Source organism: Pseudomyrmex gracilis, unplaced genomic scaffold, assembly GCF_002006095.1.
Source record: "Pseudomyrmex gracilis isolate BER0280 unplaced genomic scaffold, ASM200609v1 scaffold_21, whole genome shotgun sequence".
Classification (NCBI taxonomy): Eukaryota; Metazoa; Arthropoda; class Insecta; order Hymenoptera; family Formicidae; genus Pseudomyrmex; species Pseudomyrmex gracilis.
Window position 1 is genome coordinate 1,141,659 of NW_018020605.1, and position 23,312 is coordinate 1,164,970.

A 23,312-nucleotide genomic window follows, 5' to 3' on the forward strand; every position below is an offset into this window, starting at 1 on the left:
GATGCTCCGGTGGATTCGGCGTGTCTCGAATTTGTCCTAAATTCGTCGAGAAATCTGAATAAGTTTGAGAAAGAATGAAATATCTTGCAAATATATAATTTTTTCCTTTAATAATTTTGCTAGACAAAACCCGTTTATTTAATAAAATATCTAATTAAAAATCTCAAACTTAAGTCGGCCACCAAATAATTTTTTTTTGAAAGTTCGGATAAACAGAAATGGTTGTACGAGCAGCCACTACGATCTTATCTCAGCAAGCAACGCTCCACCTCTCCGGTGTCGACTATGTTTCTCCACCTCCTCCGACCTGGAAATACCTGTTTTACTTGTTCCACACAGACCAATCACAGAGCGTGGCATCTCGCGTCGAAGAGGATACCATCGCCATCATTTTTGAAGAACAAAAATCTATCATTTAATAAATATATTGTTTCACCAGTTTAAATAACCGAATAAAAAGATAAACATAAAAAGACAAATAACGTTCAATATTTAATATTTATACGCGACAAAAAGAGACGGAAAAACAACTTGTGCCCATGGTGAGCCATCGACTTTTGTGCCATTATTTCGGAACGTCCATCCGTTCTTCGCGATTACACATCCGACAACTAGTTAACTACTTTTGCTTGTGGCCCAAGAGAAAGTCTCTATCGACGTCATCGACGTGCTCTTTCGCACTGTTCTCAGGTCAGAAAATAAAATGCACGTGTTATTCCTGCTCTGATGCACGCACGGTGTTGACGCGTTTCCAACTCCGGTTGCCGTTTCACTCGTTCCAGATTTTACCGGGAATATTAAAGCCTACGGCGCGCGCATACAGATTGTTTGCAAAACACCGTGCTCGCAAACATTTGCCAGCCCCATTGGTTCAGTTCTCTTCCTCCGATATATACTTTTCTCTTCGACATCCGGGAGAATTCTACTTGGTTGCACCAACCAAGCTGCGTAAAAACTATTTTCAACCAACATTCTTTTTTGTTTTTTAACGGATCGATTATTTCGATGATGCGCTACGATGTTTTAAGCAAAACAAATATTGTTTAGATAGAAAATTTCAGACATTGTGTTAAATAAATAAAATATTTTACACACAATATTTAAATATAGGATTATATATAATTTCTGAATTTTTAAACTTGTAAAAAACTTGTAAAAAAAACTTATAAAACAAATCCTTGAATAAAACAAGTCTTTACAAGAAAAAAGAAAACCAAAGTCGATGCTTTTGTTGATGATAAATAATCAAGATTTATTTTATCATTTCTTACAGTCAGTATTACATTTTCTTTGCACATGAATTTTCGCCAAATTACTGTATACATACATATACAGCTGCCACGATTTCTGTGTGGAATAACTCGAACGGTACGTTACATCTATTATATAGAAACTACCTTTATATAATAGTAATACATATATAAGAGACTAATTTATATAACTCGCAATATATTTTTCTTAAAGTCAGCGGCTAACTTTGTATCTTTACATTGTGACGTCGCAGGAATAATTTTACTCTACAGTTTACACAAGACGTGTTTGTTTTTTTTTTCCAAATAAACGTATATATAGCTCTGTAATAGCTCTGTTATTAAATATCATATGTATGTATATATCTGCGTGTGTGCATATATGTATATATGTGTGTGTGTATGTAAAAGAATTTTTTGCAACAAGACGTCTTTTTTTCTTACAGTAAATCTGCGTTTAAAAGCTGTGTAGAGTGTTACGAAATATGTTCACGTCATAAAAAAGAGAATGAAAGATCATTCGATCGCTCGATCGTGCATGTATTGTATACATACAGGCAGGGGCATAATTATGTATAAATGTCTTTATACATAAGGTTGCAATGCTTTAATAATATCCTAATATTGAAAAATGCAACTTTACATGTGTAAATGCAAAAAACATGCACGTTATTTCTCTACAAATAATGGTATAAATAATTTTATTATCAATAATTATTCATGTTAATCTTTAGGACAAAAATTTTGTTGATAAATTCGTGTTACACATTCGTGCATGTGTGTGTTTCTTCTCTATTGCGATCGGAATGACATTTTCATTCCTGAACAAGCACGTCTTCTCTCACGTAGATATTAAATACTGTCTAACAGTCGAAAACTATATGTACGAAGATAGAGGTATTTTGAAATGTTATGTCGTGAGAAAAAAAGAAACGAGAATAAAGTTTAAGAGATCGTTTTACAATCGCTTTGTTCTCATTACGCGAAATCCTCGCGACAGTTGTTAGAAATTGTAACAGATGCGTTGCGCGCGTGCATTGCCGCATTTTCGCGAAAAATTTTCATCGTTACGGTATACATAATATTATTTCGTTACGACAAGCACGTGCATCGCACATATCGCTTATATGCGCTATCAACAGTGTACGAGTGCGCTTATAGTAAAATGCAACACATGTAACGAACGCGAGCTATTTTCAACATTAAATCAACATAAAAATGACAATTACACGAATTTCACATGGGTGTTTAGCACACTGCGAGATCCACTATATCGTTATAATAATTTCTGACGCGATTTGTTTCAAACAACCATACGATAGTTACTGACTAATGTTCCCGTATATTAATCAAGAATCAGATAATTAAATACAAATCTGGGAACTCTGCGCGTCATCAAGATGTATTCACACGTGCATCGCTTACCGTTCGTTGGATCATGGCTCCATCGATCGACGATCGCGTTTTTTTAACGCCTCTACTTGTTCTGAATCACGCAATATCACGTTCTACAATCTCCATGATGTCAAATCGTCGCTCGTGCTGCTACTCCAATCCTCAGTTCACATAAAGCACTTGGAACGTGTTTGGAATTCCATGGGTGCAAATCCTGTTGTGGAGACGCTTGACGATCCCGTAGAGCCCATCATGCCGGATGGCATACCTACGCCACCGACGCTGCCAGTCGATACGGTGTTAGTCCCGGGTTCCTCCTTTACGTTCACCACTGCAATAATTAGCGATAACAATCTATAGAACGTTCCAAAATTATGAGTATTTTTTTCGGAAGGAATTTTCCAACTCGTTTGAAGGATCAATTTCTGATAAAAAAAAAAAAAAAAAAAAAAAAACAATCATGCGATCAACGCCGCAATTAAAACATGTTTTGGAACATTTTGTATATACTCTGTCTGTTACTTTGATACAGCATTATTTGAGACGTGAAATCAACGGTAATTTATAATTTATACATATCTCTATAATTAATAAAGTATATATTGTTTACTGTTTAAAACTTTTAAACTTTTATGTGAAGTAAAATAGTTTTCTTTTATATGAGTCAAAATCAGCTTACTCTCTGGCCAGTAGCATCTGCCGGGCATCATATCCGTGGTCATCGCGGAATCGTGCCTTCTGCTACACGTAGCAAAGCTGCTACCGAAGGAACCGCTGCTCATAGAACCAGGCGATCCGGCTGTTCCACCTGGAACATCCAGGTAATTGCCTTGAAACGCTTTGTCTGGTCGTTCGACATTACCCCGCTCGGCAAAAGAGGGTACAAAGTGCGAAAATAGTGACTCACTTAGTGAGGTACCCAGTTGACCGTAACCGTTCATAGTTGGGATTTGCATCGACTGCATCGGCTGCAATTGCGGCTGCAGCTATAATCAAGAATATGTAATACTTGCGATGATTTGATATCGCAACCATTACGATATCATGGATACAGAAATGTAAGCGCTGCGACTCGAAGTTTGGACAGCTTATCTTCACATCATATGTTACATCATATATTATATGAATAATATAAAATTTTTTTTATAGAGTAAAACACTTTTTCTTATTTCTAGTATAAAAAACTTACCGATTGACAATGACTATACGATAGCTGCGACTGTTGCAGACTCCATGCGCTGCAATAAAAAAGAAAAACATATTTTTTTTATTCAAAGTACAAACTTGTGTAATTAAAGAATTTAGAAAAGAATGATAACAATGAAGTAAGTTTAGGAATCGTTTCTAAATCTAAACATAACTGGAAATATAGTGTGGTTAATAACTGTCACATATATATTCGCGTGATATTTGAAAATACGAATACCTCGTGTCATACCGCGTGTACGCGGTAGGGGCGTATGAAGGGGGCGAATGTCCAAAAATGTTCTTAGGTGCCAAATGTACGTGAGTCGTCGAAAATGGATCGCCGAAAAACGATTTGTGATATGGCGCGTTTCTGTAAGGACGCTTCATTCGCCTTCGCCTTCGATAATTGCCATTTTCGAACATATCTTCGTAATGTGGATCTACGATGCGCAGACAATACGTTTTGTATAAATATTCATCACTCTCTCCTCAGAAAATTTGATGTCACAAAAATATACAAATTATAAGAATGATAGGAATTTTGTTTTATCAGAAAAAATTTATGTTTTTTATTATTCTTTCGGAATAATTAACTATATCACGAATCAGTTCACCTCTTGTGTTTCTAAAATAGACGTTTACAAATAAATTAAAATTTTAGACATTTACATGTATCGATTCCAAAAAAAATGTTTTTTCAAGTTTGCTGAGTATTTATAAATTTCCATCGATTCTTTATAAGTTGTCGTATAATTTTTATCATCAAAGTCAATGGAATGCACAGCAAGTCGTCGACAGAGATGACTTACCAAGCGTCCAGAAGTTGCCTTTCCTCTCGCCACCACCTTCTCGGGGCACCTTGACGAAACACTCGTTCAGGGACAAGTTGTGTCTGATAGAATTTTGCCATCCCTTCTTATTCTTCTCGAAATACGGAAACTTGGCGGTAATATAGGCATAGATCTCGCTGAGAGTCGCCCTTTTCTGCGCGCTGTGCTGAATCGCCATGGCGATCAGCGCGACGTAGCTGAAGGGCGGTTTGCTGTTGGCGGCGGTGGTATTGCTGTTGGTGCCATTAGCATTGTTCGTGCCGGACACGGTTGTGATCGCGGTGCCGTCCGTCGCGGCCGCGGTGGGCGTGGAAGGTGCGGACGGTGTAGGGGGATTGCTATTGGTGGTAGAGTGGAGGGCGCCCACCGGCGACGATCCCTTTTCGTCCAGATGATGATGCGTCGAACCAGTGGTGGCGGCGGTAGTGGTAGAGTGCATAGAGACCACAGAGTTGGGACTATGCAGACTGTGATGGGGATGGTGATGGTGATGATGGTGGCTCAGGGAAGCGTGCTGCGACGTTAACCCGCGACTCAGTCCGCTGGAAACCGACGAGTCAACGTTCTTCGTTCCACCGATGCAGCTATTTTGCAGCTCGAAACCGCTTACTACGAATCAACAAGAAACTCCATTTCTATTTATCGTGTATAATTTGTACATCTTAGAAGTTGTTTTCTAGTTTATTTTTTTTTTATTTTTTTTTAATGGAAAATAGTTTATTTGATTTATTATATGAAGTCTCTTGCGCGCGCGTAAATCAGATATTATTAGTCTTTTCTTCTCACGTTACAAGACGGAAGTAAATTTTTCTATGTGTAAAACTTGCATAACTCTTGATTTTATATATGTATAATTCAATATGTATACTTCCAGTTTATAAAGAAAATTGAGACGAGCAAACAATAATTTCCAAGATAACGATCGGATTTACTCCGAGAACATGGACAATGGGGCAGCAGATATTCGTTGCCTTTCGTCATCGATCGGTCGATCCGCGTGCAAGTGAACGCGCGTAGCGCGTTTCCCAGAAATCTCGTCCGGGCAAAACAATTGACCTATTTAAGAGGAACTTGTACCTCTCTTGGACACCCGAGGCCTATATGGGTTTTATGTTTAGTGCCAGGAGTCGATATATGAAGCGATAAACCACGAGTGAGAGAGAAAAGCGCTCTTGTGCGCGCCGTAACGATATTCCGAGATATAATCGCCTCCTCAAATTGATTCTTTGAGCAAGCGCAAGTTTACAAATGTTTTTACACATTGCGACTTTTTATTCAGAAAAAAGTTTTTAATCATGCGTAGGTGGACGTAATCAAACAAAATCTCCTTTTGATCAATATCAAATTGACAATGATAATACATACAACGTACAACACAGCGTTTTGCTGAGGATTCACCATTTCAAACTTTAATTATCAATACAAATTGCATTATTTATACATATTGAGATATGTATAAAACAAGCTTAAAAATATATAAAAAAATATACAAGTGTAGAATTCTGATAACGCTAAATTGTCTTCCTCGATGCACAGGTTTCATTATAAAAACATTAACAATAATTTGTGTTTTTCTACGATACAATATAAAATCGCAAAACGAAGAGAGAGTCGGAAGTGCGCGTGTGCTGCACACAAACTAAAGAGAGAGAGAGAGAGAGAGAGAGGAAGGGAGAGGATGGGCGAATGCATCGGTGCCCCGCGGCACGTGTAACTGGAACTGGATGTAACTGGACACCAATAACTTACGTGCGCGCCGCAGGCGAAATAGGGAAGAGAAAGAAAAAGAAAAATGGAGATAAAAGCGAATGAACCTGAGGCGAAACAAAATGTGGAAGGATAAAAGTCGGCTCTGATTGGCTGGTTGACGGAAATTTGTCTATATATAATATACGTTTAACAAAACGTCATAACTTTAATGACATTAGCATGTAACGGTCAATAAAAGCAACGCAAACTTTGTACTTTGTCTTTGTTTTCGACTTCGAGAATTAAGTCTATTTACACGTACTTAAATCTATTACATAGATTTATAATTGTTCACAAGTGTTACAAACAAACTCTGCGTTATAAATGATCTATAATAAATATCAATTTGAACACTGTATAAAAAAATATTTATTATTAAGTCTACATTACTGTGTGTCTTCTAGTTCTGTTTGTTTGTGAAAGAAAATTTGATTGTTACAAAACGAAATGCGGAACACGGAACAGATCATAGAAGTTATACGGTCGAAGAGTAAATCCGCGGTTTTAACACCTCTGTGTAATTGACATCTTACTACAAGTCGTTAACCGCGGACATTAACGGCCGCTACAAATTGCTTTGCACACGCGTAAAACACGAAGGAGAAATTATCAAGGTAAGATGACGATTGCAAAGAAACCAAAGAAAATGGACCATAAGTATTATATATCTTGTCAAGTTACTCCGTTGCAGTAAGAATTTGTGAATGCAAAAAAATATTTCTCACTTATTGACAGTTGCTTTTACAAACAACAACAAAAACTGCAAGCTATGTACATTTTCGTTTTTTTATAATTTTCAAGTACAGTTATAAATTTATAATTGTAAAAAAACATAAAAAATAAAAATAATATACCATAAAAAATTATGGGCAAATTCTAATTAAAAACATAAAAAGCTTAATAATAATGTAATGTAACGTAATAATATGCATTACATAACATTTTATTAAATTTCAACCAATTAAAAATACAAAAATGAAATATTCTAAAAAACAACTGGAACATTTATCTTTATAATTATAAGCAAGTTTACTTTTTTTAGTCTCTCTATCGATGAGCAACGTATAAGATATATAAATGGTATATATTTATTCAGAAGTAAAGCGATACTGTAATTGAAAATAGTTTATGATGCTCGCGATAAGTTCTCGGAAATACAATGATCGGTCGTGACAAAAGTCAAACGTATATCTCGATCCGTTATACGAGATATATATGTTATGTATCTACTACATCGCCATATGAGTTCGATGATACTGTTACCGGTTCGTGAAAACGCGAACACGTGCTCCAGGCTAGAAGATGGATTCGCCAAACAAGATGTCCGTGTCCGACACGGACACTGGGGTGTAAAATTTCCCGGTATATCGTACAGCAGGCCTCATCCTGGCCAAAGAGTGTTGTGGAAACAAGAATACGCATCGTATCGGGACGTGTTCACGCATCGCCGACACGACGATCGATTGGAGATGATCTCACGTATGTCATGCACAACCTATACGCTCTTCGCGCTTTTCGGATGACGCGGATTGACTCTGCGCAAGCTCAGCATAAAGTTAATCGGTCAACGAAATCAGAAACGTAAGCATGACGTGGATCCGTAATTCGTAATAGCTATATACGTTAAATGTATTGACAGATTTTGGAAATTTACGTTGAATTTATTGAACAATTAAAATAGAAACAAATAGTAAGTTATTTGCTTGATTGTTCTTGTGCTAAAAGATCTCAAAACGGTTAAAGATATAATAAGACGAACAACATTAAATTACCAACTAGTGAACGCATTAAATATTTGACAAACATTTTTTGTCTGTCAAATAATATCTTATTATTGTCAAATAATATCATATAGTGTTTATCAAATTTTAGAAATACAATATTATAATACATTATAAATGTAAAATATAAGAATTATTATTATAAATATAAGAAAATATATGTTATTATTATAAATATAAGAATTATAATTTTATTTCATATATTATTGAAAATACTCATCTTTTAATTTATTTTATAAAATTATATATCATATGAATGTATTTTATATCTTTGTTACACAAAACTATGTAACTATTTTTGAGACTATCATGATTTCCATTCTTTCTTTGTTTATAATGTTAATTAATATCATTTATTTGTGGCTATTTTAGCGTTACGTAATAATATTAAAGCAAAATACAAGATCGTATTCTACGCGGATTTATCTTTGATGGTCACATTGACATCAGTTTCTTTTCTCGGAAATACAAATTTTTCCGTCGCGAAACAGGCGCACGTATTCTCTATCGTCGTGAACGAATACAAATTTCAGAAATTTTTTGGAAGACCGAGAGGAGAGAGAAAGAAATAGAGAGAAGGAAGGAAGAGAGAGATTTTAATGTAGCGACGCGTATCTCTCTTTTCAAATCCTGCTGCTATCGGGGAGTGTACAATTTCCTGCGCAGCGGGAGTCAGGATCATCCTGGTACACACAAGGAGAGACAGTGTTTTGAAAACAAGGAACGCTACCGTACTCGGCTATTGTCATAACATCGATCCGCAATGATCTGATGGCCGCGACAAACTATATTACATGTACATGACAGCTCTTTCTCTCTCTCTCTCTCTCTCTCTTTCCATTCAGAAGAGAATATATAGTCTCTAATACTGATAAACCAAACTTGTGCCGAACAGTGTAACCGATCTTGACGAGAAACTATACGATATTATTGCTGACAGTCGAAAGTATTGTGCAATCGAATGATCGAACCGATCGATTCTAATCAAGTACGCGAATTAATCGTCACATCGTGATTCTGCAATCAAAATCTATAATTGAAAACTTGATCGCAAGAAAGTAGATAAATCAAAATATGAGAATAGAAACAATAAAGTGGAAAAAATTGGCACGAACTGCGAAATTAAATACTTCGATAATCTTCAAAATTAAAAAAACTGATTTTTTCCGAACGAGCAATGTCAATTTGATATCGACCGGAAGTTCAACGAGAAGGCAATCTCGTGCGCGATATACACTGACGACGCGAAAAGAAACGGAAACAACAGACAAGACGTGTAACGCGTAGAAGGTATATCGATTAGCCGAGGGGGCAAAGTCGATCTCCGGAGCGAAGGTCATCGTCGCTGTCTTCATCGTCGTTGGCTTAAGGCCGACGGTATAGAAAATCGTGGCATTCGCATTCCTGAAATGCTGCTGGGTTGAACGAGGAATCGGCATCCGGCGCCGATAAGCGAAATACAATACGTCGTGACATCACGCTGCTCGCACGGTGAATATAACGAAAGAGATACAGCCATCTCATCTTCGAAGACGTACGATCCCCGAGCTCTTCAACATACGCATCGTCATCGACCATCATATTTTCCGACAAGCACGTATACATATAGAAAAATACACAAAGCATACAGACAAACATATTATACATATATATATATATGCATATATTGTGTGTGATATGTTCTATGAAAACATTAGAATTGACACCTCTTAGAAAAACTCGATTAGATAAGAGATATCGAGATATTGAACAGAAGAAGTTAATTAAATCAAAGTTCTTTTTTTCGATTGGCATTGCCGCAATCATACGACGTAGACGATTCCGTGAACTCATTTCACATTGTGCAAATTGCAAGCACGGCGAAACACGCGGCGACGGAAAAGCAGCAATTGCATTTTTTTTTCGTATCCCAAATAATCACGTCTCCATGTATGAAGGTCGATATTTGTGTAATATTTATTATGTCAGTACGAGGTCTCTTCGAGCTGATCGTCGCATTCCATCCAGAAATTGCGAAATACACGCGACTTGCACAACACTTTTGCTCTTGATTTGGATTTTGTAAACGTAATCTTTTCTCAGTTTCATCAATAAAAGGAAATTTTACCATTTTTCTGTCATCTCGAATGTTAATGAAGTTTTCAGTGAAAAGTAATTCATAAAAAAATATCGTAAATGTGTACCTTTCTCAATACGTCGAACGATTATTCGATCAATTCTGAAAAATTGATGTACAGACATTCGTTGTCTCTCTCTTTCTCTCTCTCTCTCTCTCTCTCTCTCTCTCTCTCTCTCTCTGTCTCTCTCTCACCCTTTTAAATCCCTGGCTCGCAGTTTCATCGGATCAGAACTATTCGTGAGCGCGGGAGGAGCAGATGTATACCGCGGGGAGTGTCGTGTAGCAAATCTCCAGTTGCAGTCAGGTGTGTTGGCGAACGGGTTATGACGTTATCGCGATCTTAGTGCCTGCTTGCTCATGCTCCTTGCTAGCTCTCGTCTTCTCTCTCTCTCTCTCTCTCTCTCCTTCGTGCATGCACAGCTCCTGACGTGTACTACACAGAGCACGCGTTATGTTTCCACTCGTGTGTATGTACGCACGCGTGTACGAATACACGACAGCATATTTCTCGCTATTGATAGTGGATTATTCGTATACGAGTCACTTGCGCGTGAGATATAAACATTTTGTAAATTGTCGCTGATTAATTCTTTCACAGCTTTGAGAACATTTTTTATCTGAATTTTTTCTTGAATCATTCATAAAGATATACAACACCCGCAAATATATCTCAGGAAATTTTAGCGAATTGTTTTTAACAAAAAATTTTAATGAACCCGAACTCTCGAGATTATTCGTCACAAATTATGGCAACAAAACATTGTCTTCTTCTTGTATTTTTTTCCGCCTCTTGTAATTCACAATGTTAAAGATTTTTATTTTTATCAATTCCGTCATCTCCCCCCGCGTGTGTGTTTGATTACACGTTTAATTAATTTGCTGACTGGCCTCAATTAGGCGGTGCACGCGCGCGTTTGGAATATCACGGGTAATGGGGATTTCGCTACCAGCTAATATGCTCGCAGGATCAAGTGGCGCGGGACGAGGGAAACAAGGGGAGTGGAAAAAACACGTGACCAAGTATCGGAGTACAATTAGGGTTACGAATGCGCTCTATAAATACATACAGTACTTTTATTAATATCGGATGTGTTGTTAAAAATGTGATCCGAGTTCTTTTTAATTGTGTGTTCCGAGATGGAACCGCACAAAATTGTTTACGTACAAACAATTTTAATATCAATATCAACACCAAACAAAAGAACACGCGTTCAAACCAGTTTAACGTAAAAAAACAAAAATTAATAGAAAAAAAAAATAAAACAGTAGATTTATACAAAGCGTTCGTTATTTAAAACAGTCGGCTAATGAGAGATTTCTTTATCTCTCTCACTTGCATTATGTTTACATATATATACCGTGGCACTTTGTGCAAAGAGAAATTCAAATCACCGATAAACAGGGGCGAGAGGAAAGGGAGAGAAGAAAGAAAGAAAGAAAGAAAAAAGAGACACAAGAGATGATGAGGGTGAAGTCAAATCAGCTCTCGAGGGCCTCGCGGCGGCAGTTCTTGGCTCGCGATAGAAATCCGATACCCCGTCGGCAGCTCGCCGTCTTTCTCTCTTTCTTTCTTTCATTCCTTCGCGTACTCTTTTAAAAACGTCTTACTCGACAGAAACGACAAAAGTGATACATACACACTAGAAGATAAAATAATCAATTGCGTCACTTGAAGTACCGATGTTAATTGCATGAAATTTTATTGCGCTGGTCGAGAGGCAAAAATTTCCGAGAGGATAATCGCGTCGTCATCATCATCGTGCTAGAGATCAGAGGGGAGGAAGCCTTGTTGGGAATAAAAGGCAGACTCGCGAAGCCCCGGGGGCCAGAGGGTCATCTTGGCGACGGACGGCCTTATCTCGCGATATCTTCCGCGTGAGCCAATCTCGACCTCAGCGTCGTCGTCGTCACGAGGCAAGAAAAGAGAAAAGCATACGCGCCAACACTCGGACTCGCGTTTCTGTTCATTTGACTACGTTTTGAATCGCGCACAACTCGGGATCTTTCGGTTTACGCAATTCGCGTTTGCATAAAGAAAAGAAAATAAGCACTTCGACCGTCTCAGATCTGTCTCCGCTCACTTTCTTCGCTGTTTGATAAAATTTATTTTATTGGCTTGATAAATAAAAAAAAAAGCCGATACTGTTCTCGTTCGAAACAATAACGACAACGTTTTGCAACAGTAAATTTGTCCGATCCAGAAGAAGAAAAGCTATTTCACACAGGCGTTGTAATTGACATTTCGGAACATTGATTAGTCAAGAGAAGCTTCTTTGCGCGCAGCCGCGATTGCAAGAACACGAAAACAAAAGAACGAAGACGAATTGTACTTATAATCGAGAATATATGTTAGATATTAATATCTCTCTCAGGTGGATATTTTTTTAGGGGCTCGACCAGCGTCCTCGCGACTCGGTTCGTCGATTTCATTAGTTTCTTTCTATCATTCGCGCAATGTTTCTTTTTATACACTTCTCTGTCATGCCGACGATTGTTGCGTGTCGTCTCGAATTAATAAACACATAAAAATTTAAATACAGAATATAGTGAATTTCTCCTATGCGCAAAGTAGCAAACAAATTTCTTTACAAATATCAGTTATTACCTTTTTAGTTGAATAGAACAAAGAACATACACAAGATCATTAACAGAAAGTTATCAAATCTTTTCGCGTTCTTAGAGTTTTAATTTGGCTTCATCAGTTTCAAATCTCAACGTACTTCTTCCTTGCCAAAGTATATCGCGTAATACACATCCATCCAGCATTACGCAGCTTATCGTAGAACTTTGGCAGCTTCTGTCAATTTCTGTAATACTGCAGCAAGAAAACGTAACGCCGCTCGCGCGATAACGTTCGCGCGCATTACTCGCTTATCGCGAAATTAGCGATTGCTCGAAACCGATTATCCTCTTGTTTACTACGAACTCCGTTTGTTTTGCAAAATACACGACGATTACATTCGTGACCTGATTTCAAAGTAAATAAACAGGGTCACCGATCTACACTTTTCTCAATAAATAAATTAATTGCAAGATTTAAGTGTTTATTTGTATGTTTGAAAACTATATAACCTATAAATTATGACACGAAAAACGTGTAAAAAACAAACTAAAACGCAGAAAGACTAAATGTTCAAAAACAGTCAAAACCTGCAAAAACAATGGCGTAAGAATACATTTAAAAATTTGTAGACACAAGCAATAATATAACTTTCCTCTCTTAATTTTAAAACTCAAAATTTTCCTTTAAGAAAAATATACATTATATTTTTTTCATGCGTACACAACGGTAATATCTTTGCAATCTCAAGAAAAACAGTTACTCGCCTGAGCGCGTTTACATTTCCATCATCATATAATGGACTATAATATTAACCAGTGCCCGACGCGCAATACTAATTAGATCAGCATTTAAGCGATAATCAGCTACTCTATAATTAGACGTGTCAGCTATTTTGTACGACTTTATCGTGCGGCCTTTATTGCCACGATAAACTTGCGCCGCGCATAATCGTTGCTTAAAAACGACGAACATGCGCATACAAATTTCTATAACAACATAGAATGCGAGCTAGTAACTCGATCAAACGCGCATCACGCGGAACTTCACACAATTGACACATCTATTTTTGTTTTTACAAAACAAACGAGTCTGCTGTAAGTGTATCTTCGACACAATTTTAAAAAATTATTAGTTTTTGAGATTGCATATCGTTATAAAAATTTTTTTCTTGTGTTATACGCGTATTTTCCCTTCACACGTACATATTTCACTCTGTCATCAATACTATTATATTTATTTATAAAATTTGAATATATTTTATATAAAACTAATTTCGTTATTGTATATTACATTTACAATTTTGATATTATCTATTAAAGTTAATATCAACTTTTCATCTAATATTAAATCTGATACCAGACATGTAACACTATCCTTTATTAAGTATTAAATTTAATACTAACATTGTTTTAAGTGATCGGCATATAAGCGAATGGGGAACATCAATATATTTAATCTACAACGCGAGAAATTATTGCAAGTTTTTTCTTCATCCTTTGACTTTCGCATATTCTTCGCGAGTGATCTTTTGCGTATATACCGTCTTCCGATAAATTTATCTCGAACTCGCTCTCGAAATTATTACCTTTCGACGATACGCGTAATCTCGACGAATTTGCAGCACAGGAAAAGGAACAGCGATAAGTCTCGGTCTAAGATTTCACCGCTGTAAGGGATCAAAACCCGGGCGCCGAGAAGTTCATGTCGGCGAAGCCGCCGGGCGTATACTTATTTATCGCGTATCTCGGCCTATCTATTTATGCGGACATTCAGCGATTAGCGAATAATAAAATCCCGTAACACGAGATCCCGATGACGAAAGAGAGCTTGACTGTTATCATTTTCTCTCTCACACTTGCTCTCCTTCTTCTTCCTATTATCCTTTCTGTAAATGTTCCTTGCCGACCGACTCAGCGATCGCGTACGGAAACACGAGCCTGAAGGGGACGATCGTATACCGGGGCGATAGTCGACCATTGTCGAGAAAAGAACCGTGTCAAGAAGCAGTCACGATGTCTCGTTGGAGACGAAGAATGAGAAGAATGCGCGTTCGTATTATACGCGATAACAACAATAAGTTATTCTCTCGAAGACGAACGGAATATAATCGGTTGAGGTCGAACGTTACTATAAATTTTAAATCGTATACGCGTTTTTTGTCACCGCCGTTTTGTCAAACGTACTATTGGGAGGTATTTGTACCGGAATTAGGAGCGCGCCGTCGACGACTCGATTTCGAAGAGGACTATAATCGCACGAGAGAATGTGTGACTAAACGCCGCGAGGAAAGATCGCGGCTCCTCACGCGTGCACAGGCCTCTCGCGATATATCACTCTCTCTGTCTCTTCTTCTTCCCTCGCGTAAAGACCCTGCCCTCCCTCGACGACGACGACGACGACGACGACAACGACGACGAGACGACACTTTCTCGGGTGCGCGAGATTACGGTTTTGTATTATTAGAACGTGTGGCCTTTAGTAACAACCCGCGCGCGGCTTCTTTCCGCCGAGACTGTCTCTCAAATTGGAGAATTCGTATTCGAATACTACTTCTCTCGTTACCTTATCTTTCACTCGACAAATCAATTACGGAATTAATTGAAGGGTCTTTAACAGTTAACATATGTAGCCGACGATTTTTACTAGAACGCGACGCATATTTGATTCTGATGAATTTCTGCTTAATAAAACTGAGCGACTTGTTTGGATTTGGTTTTCAAGATATATACATATTGAAATAATGTAATACATACCTTGATGAAGCGACGGTAGAGGTGACGGCGGCGAGAGCTGAAATGGCTCCTGTTTGATCTTCAAGGAATGAACGTCATCTATGACGACGAGTCCTGCGGTGTTCAGGTTGCCATTTCCTTGCTGCAGCTCCTAAAAATGTTACCGACTTAAGAGATAAATCTTTTTCGTCGTTTGTTTTTTTTTTACTGTTGCGCGTACAAAACACACGTCAAACTCGAGACACAATGTTATTTTTGTTTTTACATAATTCAGAGTCTATACAATAATATAATTCTACCATATCCGCATTATTCACGTTGCTAGACTTTGTGCGTATATTTCTTTTTTTTTTTTTTGAATGTATGATGAGTATATCATTTCTTTTCGTATTATATAGTGTAACAATAAATAATCGATATTGTGTGTGATGACACGTGAGGTCATTTTATATACAAACATTATACAGTCAGGCGCGCACACGCATGCAGAAATCTCGTCACATTTTGAATCTTGTATAGCATTAGTTACAAAAGTATAAATTTACTTGTCACTTGCAAATAAATACATCAGAATTGTATATAACACAGAAGTAACGTGTGCGAACATATGTGACGAATTGGAAACTATATTTTGCGAGAAGAGGCTTGGAAAATCGTAGCGCGCGCAGCATAAATCTTCTATAAAGTATGACGACATCGCCGAAACGCAGATTCAGTTCATTTTAAAATATAGTAGAATTCCGTATAGTAGTAATTCAAATGACGAGGGTAAACGAACTGAGAAATCATCGACGTAAGCAGAAATAAAGAATATTTTTCCCTGAACAAACCAGAAAAGAAAAAGAGAGAAATAAAGAGAGACACGACAGGCCAAAAGACTTTTGGCTTGATGTTCTTGCGATGTTTGAAGTGCCGTCACCGGAAGCTTACAAACACCGACTCGGTGTTGTGACATCGTATTATGCTGGAGCAAAACTTACGATCTCGCTAGATCGTTAATTTGCGATCCGGTTTTACGAGACTCCTAGGTCACTTTGCGAATCATCAAGTAGACGATGAATTTCGGTATTGCTCTCTTTCAAATGTCGGCAAATAGTTGAGTAAAGACACAGAAACAAGTGATCTTCTCCCTTTCCCCGATATGTTTAAACATATTCTAGAAGAGATAAAAGAGGAGATAAAGGAAGAAATGTAGAGAGCGAAAAAGAGAGAATTATATATACGCGATACAGATAATTCAACAAGTTTTATACATTAACAATTTTTATGTGAGGATATATTTGCGTTTTAAAATTATAAGTAGCAAAATTATCACATACTGATAAAAAGAGAAAAAAATAGTTCGTGATTTGCAAATATAGTTTATTACGATAATTTGGGCCAAAAATAACATAAGAAATCTTATCGTTTCCGATTGAAATTTGCAACTTCGTAAATCTTCATGTATAATTATATTACATATTGATTTTTGCGTGGACACTCAAAATTCTCGTATTGAATTACGAGAGATCGACACGGATCAACGATCAGAAAAGTGCATGTTATTATCGCAGCTTCGATAGAAGCGCGTTAAATTTTGTAGACATGATAAATTTGTCGAAAACAAATTTAAAAAAGCGTAAAACGCGTATTGACAGTTTTATCGAAAAATTCATATCAAGTTGATTAATAAAATTGGTCAACAACATCAATCTCGATTTTTGTATACTTGATAAATGAGCAAACAATTTAATAATGTCTCCGATAGATAAAAATTCAACAGTCTATTCTTATGTTCAATTTCTTTGTTGAAATCCTTGAAAACGTACAATCAAACAGTAACCGGCAAATAATTAAAGCTGCGATCGATTTTTTAGCTCGTGTTCGCGAAGTCGATTATGACCTCCGATTAATCGATGAAATGACGATAACCCACTTTTATTAATCCATTCAGCGATCACGACGGAAAGAAATAACATATTGCGAGCAACGCGATGTCACATATTGATGATAATAAAATTCATCAATGTTCTATTCAACAAATCAGAGGACGCGTCAAGAAGAAGAGAGTTCTGTTCACACAATTGCTCCTTTTATACTCTTTTCTCTTTATTCTTAGATAAACAAATAATAATGTAACTTCGATAGATATATAGACCGTCGTTAGGACGAGTTCTGAGATTTTGTGCAAAATTATATCGAGAAATAGATCTTTGCGCGAAGACATCTCGCCGAGTCGTTGTGAAATTTTCGAGATCACGACCTCCGACTCTTTTTTTTTTTTTGTTTCTCTGTTGAAAGATAACGGAGAGCGTCTCATGTCAAGCCTGTCTCTTTTACGTCGGCGCCGCGAGACGAAAAAGACACCCAATGAAAAAAATTATCTAATAACCGACAGAGTGATGATATAAAAGAATAATAGATTTCCGTTTACTTCGTCAAGAAGATCATACACACAAATAAGGTAACAATGCTTTTTACGTTTGATATATCGTGTGTGCAAATTTATATTTCTTATATCTGTAAAAATCCGTGAATCTGTAAAAGTCAACTTTTTTCTTCAGTGATAACAATAAGAACTGCATTATAATAAGACAAAAAAATATTATAACCGAATAAATTCGTTCAATTCATGTTCCAAGTTTCCTTGAACAAAAATATATTGCAAATACATGCGAATGGGTTTCCAACTTACCCCAGAAACAGGTACGATGTGCGATACCATTCTGGACCTGTCCACGGACGTGTAATTCATAAAGGCGTCGGCCGTCGCCACTACATTTACACGATGCTGCTGTTGCTGCAACTCCTCCCAATCACCGATCGGGCTCTCCACAATTGCAACTGCCGACGAAGACCGTGTGTATCTCCGATAAAAAAAATCTTCTTCCCGAGATAACGTTCCGCGCGGGAATTCCAAAACTTTTATATCACTGACACTATTTCAAATCGAGTAATCGTTTCTGTCTCATGCTCTTCAAGTTCCACGAGAAATCAAGCGAGACACTCGTAAACGACACAAATCACACAAGATCGTACATGTTCGTTTTACAAGAAGCTACAGAACTCGTTTTGCTTGCGCAGCACGATGAGACAGTACATCCTAGGATTATCTCGCGCGCGTTTCTTCTTCTATAATCTTCACGCAGATGACGGAACGTAATCTCTCGGCGAGAGACCAATTTCGAAATACAAAATCTGTAACAGAGCAAAAAAACCACACATCACATTCAATCAGCGTTCCCGATAATAATCTGCGATGAAAAGCTGAATCAATCATTATGTATCGCAACCGCACGGAATTGGGTCAGCTGACTCATCAACAATTTCAATACATATATATTTCAAGTGTCAAAATAAAACTCCAATCTACTCTCTCTGTAACATAATTGATAAGAGATAATATCTCCGCATACAGTAGTTTACGTAAGTGTTCACAAATTTGATCTGATTAAAATAAACACAAAATATTCATTAGTCAAGAATCTCATCTTTCCGTATAATAGATACATATCTTATCGTGTCGAAGTCTACGCGTAGACTCGTTGAGACATAGCGTGTCGAAAAACACTAACTCGAGTATCAAAGTCGACAAGAAAAGCCGCGGTTGCTCCTCGGAAAGACGCGACGGATGAAGAGAAATATATAGTCGAAACGATGTTCGGTATCGAAACCCGGGTTCTAATGTGTTTCGGAGTGACAGTGACACACTACTCGGCCGTCGGCCGGCGCACTATTTTCATTAAGAAAAGCGCCGGCACGAGGCGTCGTCCCAGAGTAAGACCGCCGCGCCGACTGATGGTCTCTCATCTCGGAAGGATGACAAGCGCGCAACAGCTGAGCCACTTAGCGCCCTTAGTGACGACCGACGGCAGGAAAGGATCTTCGTCTACACAGTCTCCCCGGGGACTCATCGGGACTTCCGGCGAAAACGGACGAGAGAACTCGTCGTCGCTGTTGTAAATCGAAGCAATCAGTGCGGCCGTGCCCACGGTGTTGTTTACGATTTTTCGGTCGTCTTCTCTTTTCTCTTCTTTTGTCACAATAGTTAATTCTAATTAAACGCTTCGTGATATTTTGGCAATTTTTTCAACGAGAGGAGCGATGATTACGAATTAATGAAGCGTTTTATCATCGTTTATGTAAGTAATTGGGATTGTGGAGATATATTTATAATTGTGTTGACCGACAGATCGCTTTATGCTATCTCTCTCTCTCTCTCTCTCTTTTGCTCTCGCGATTAGATTATTGTGTTTGTTTAAATGGTGTTACATATTTTCGCCAATTCATAATCCGCGATTCCATTCCGCCGAGAGGATTTTGAACGATAAAAGGCACGAGAGAGGTCACAAATGTGAGTGTGCGTGTGATAAAAGAATACACAAACATTCCGCTAAAATCAGTGGACTGGATGTTTACGTTTCTCGTAGTCTACTATCAGTGAAACTGGATGTTTACGTTTTCATGAATATATTCCACACCTTCGGTGTTTCCAAATGGCTCGCGACTTTTGAATCACATATGTTTCTGTGTGTACCTACAATTGACAAGTCAATTTTCACATAACATATAGAACCGTGGTAATTACCTATACAAATATTAATAAAACGCACGCAAATATAATATTCGCGTAGATATTCTGTATATCTGCCACGCGGACGCGTCAATCGTGCCAACTACCATTTTTAACATAATGAGGAAAATCTTGGGCTTTATCTTCGGTCGCGCGCACGCACGCAGCACAAAGAAGTAATATTATCTCGCTTTGTTTAGTAAACACTGTGTGGTGTCTCGGGTCTCTACAAATCGTTGTTTGTTTTTAAAAGATAGTCTCAAAAGTGTTATACGAAAAATTCTTTGCGACGGCACGCGAGCGACGGATTCGACCGCTTCCTCGTTCATTCCTCGCTGCTCGGCTTTACGAGCGCGATAAAGCGGATTTTCATTCATCTCGTTTCTCTCGTGTCGCGGCGCGCTACTCGCTTTCTCTCTCGTCGCCGGCGCGCCAACACGCACATATAATAATGCAATCGAGATTCTTAAGTACGTTATTTATTCCTCACTTCTACCACGTATTGCCGATTATAGACTGATTAATTATTCAGATTAACGTCAATCAATTTACATTGTAGCATCGATTCTTGTTAAAACGACTACGCCTGTTCATTTTTCGAGACAGACGGAGCTATCGAAACTTTCTAACAAAAAACTCAACGTACAATGTGTCACGCGATCTAGCAAATTCCCAGAAACGCGCCACACAGCGTTTCTAATCTGTATATGACACACGTGTAATGTAATGTCTGTTGCTCGAAAGCTTTCCAATAGCGATATAGTTTGTGCGTCTCACGTGTAACGCAGGAATTTGCGTCGAGAATACATACAGCTTTCTATACACTAACGTATTTGTTACTGTCGATATTTGTGATCTATGTCTTCGAAAGGATTGAATCAAATTTCACTCTCACGCTGACTGGAGGGTTAAAACAGTTGCAGGAGTGTCCGTGAAAAAAGTTAGCTCGAATTAAGTCCCCGTATCATTCCGCAAGACACACGCCAATTACTATCCGATAGGTTTTGTGTTGTCGCGGTACATCTCCATCACATCCCATAAATTGCGAACCTGCACGATTTCTGCTACCACGACGGCAATCTCATGTCGCGCGAGATGTTAGCTCAGTGATATTTGTATTCGATATCACGTGATGTACAAAGAGAAGTCACAATGTGAGGACGGTCTTCTCACAGTTGATTTCATTCAACTGTCATCCAGCTAATAACCTAACAGAGTCGCAACACGTAGCAACCGTTCTATTTTTCTTACGCGGAGAGTTTATTCTTTGTGCAAATTCCTCAAGTGATAAATCCAATTCTCTTTCTTAGACAGGCAAAGGACAGCCGCTTCGTACGAGTAGTGTCATTAACAGAAATTGTATAGTTCAAACAATAACACAATGTTTATTGCATCGTTACCTGCTGAATTTCCTTCCGATTGTGAGAATCCTTTTAAGTCCTAATTACTCTCTGTGTGTTCACTGAAGATTTGCCGTTTTCTCTTTTTCTCCCTCTGTGATGTATTCAATAACGTTACTGAATCCGCGATCGCGGAAATCTTTCGAAGCAAAATAGACCGTCGCGAAAAAGGAGCGCGCGAGAGCGTTGCAGAACGAAAACCGAGGCGAGAGTCGAGATCGACACTGGACAGCGAGCGAAAGAGACGCAACCGGATCGGCGGCGACCAGTTCGCGCCCGCGCGTGTGCGACGTGATGGTAGGCGGAGACGTTCGCGTTTGCAGTTAACTTCAGACCGCCCTCCTCGGCACGATCGGCCAACCACGGACATAAAGAAGTTATTGTAATCTTCGTGTATTCGCATCTTCGCGTACGGTCGCATGCCGGATCGAACTTCAACCGCGAAAAAGGGACAGAGAAAAGCGAAATATATCCTTGAAAATACAATTCGCGCAAATTCGGTTATGTCACATAGGTCCGGTTCTTGTGTGCTCTCACACTTTTTTTTACAAAATAAAAATACATGTTGATGTCTACATAGATTCATTTGTTAAAGAAAAGAAAAGCGAAGTTTTGAAAATAAAGTCCAAAAGGTGTAAAGAAAAGAACAATTATTGTATATTAGAGTACACTGTACAACCAACATTGTAAAATTGAAATGAAGTTTTATATGTTAAGTTGTGTGAAGTGTTTACACGCAAATGACTAACGTGCAAGCATTTCGACTGATAAAACATTTGATATTATTCTGTTAGAAATATTTGATAATATCAAAGCCATCGGAACCAAACAAGATGCTTGTATTGTTTGTATAATTGCGTGTTCCAAATATGATTTTGTGGATATAATGTTGCAATTGCATTAATAGAGCGCTAGTGCAAACAGTAATACAAATGATCAAATACAAATTGCTTTTACCCATACATAAAGTAAAACAAGTGTATGGCTGTTTTTCTATATTGAACTAAAAAATTAACTAACTATTAAAAATATATATTATACATTTTTGACGGAAATGGATTTCTTAAAACTCTTCAATTTTTGATATTAAACTTATCAAATTTTGCGCTTAAAGTAATTTTATATATAAAAATGATCAAATCTTTGCTCTTTTATCTTTATATGTATATCGAAAATTATTCTATATAATTTGTTCAAAGAAATGTCTTTGAAAGTTTCACATTTGAACCATTTTTTGCCAATATACTTAAATACGTCACAACATGAAAATTTTTAAACAATTTCAACAAGTAGCATCTGTGCAATCCGCGAGAATCGTGAGTTAAGACTGAACGTCAGTTACGAAAATTATATAATTACGCTTACGTCGCACTTTGCGAGGCGCATTAGGCAACAATTGTTTTTTGCTCGATCGCTTAAAATTGATGTCACTAATTAAGGTCAGGAGAACGAGATCACTTATGGAAATCGCTTATGCTGTCAAAATTACGTGAGTGCGTATACATATACGTAATTGAATACATAGTTGAATTAAATTTTCGATAATGTCATGCGACCAATAATGACAAACAAGATTTTTACAAATGTTTCATATCATAAAGAACTACTGTGTGGTTTTACATAAAAAGCAGAGAAAATAAAATGTAAAATTGAGGGGAAATCTACAAAAAGGAAAAAGTACTCACTAAAAATGCTTCTATTATACCAAACTGTTCTGTGTATGAAATTTTTAATATATTCAAGACAGCGGTGT

General features: G+C 37.6%; 1 protein-coding gene across 4 annotated transcripts; it reads right to left on the reverse strand.

The window, feature by feature from the left end:
* Positions 1–1,618: 1,618 nt before the first annotated feature.
* Positions 1,619–21,797, reverse strand: LOC109851855 (forkhead box protein D1-like). 4 transcript variants are annotated; one of them, XM_020422364.1, is made up of 9 exons: positions 21,560–21,797; positions 18,282–18,784; positions 15,629–15,758; positions 4,643–5,272; positions 4,072–4,273; positions 3,835–3,883; positions 3,553–3,631; positions 3,325–3,453; positions 1,619–2,976 (listed from the first exon to the last, which is right to left on the reverse strand). In XM_020422364.1, the coding sequence occupies exons 2-9, from the start codon at positions 18,339–18,341 to the stop codon at positions 2,813–2,815; spliced, it is 1,443 nt and encodes a 480-aa protein (XP_020277953.1). In that variant the 5' UTR covers positions 18,342–18,784; positions 21,560–21,797; the 3' UTR covers positions 1,619–2,812. The 4 variants fall into 4 exon arrangements, with proteins under 4 accessions (XP_020277953.1, XP_020277952.1, XP_020277951.1 ...); XM_020422363.1 differs by having other exon boundaries at positions 3,325–3,474; XM_020422362.1 differs by having other exon boundaries at positions 3,325–3,483.
* Positions 21,798–23,312: the final 1,515 nt, after the last annotated feature.

Excerpts from the sequence above, each read along its gene's own strand:
- LOC109851855 (XM_020422361.1), bottom strand. The coding sequence starts at position 18,341 with ATGAATTACACGTCCGTGGACAGGTCCAGAATGGTATCGCACATCGTA. Across the intron at positions 15,759-18,281 it reads ACATCGTACCTGTTTCTGGG|GAGCTGCAGCAAGGAAATGG; the intron begins GTAAGTTGGAAA and ends TAACATTTTTAG. Across the intron at positions 3,632-3,834 it reads CGTATAGTCATTGTCAATCG|CTGCAGCCGCAATTGCAGCC; the intron begins GTAAGTTTTTTA and ends TCTTGATTATAG.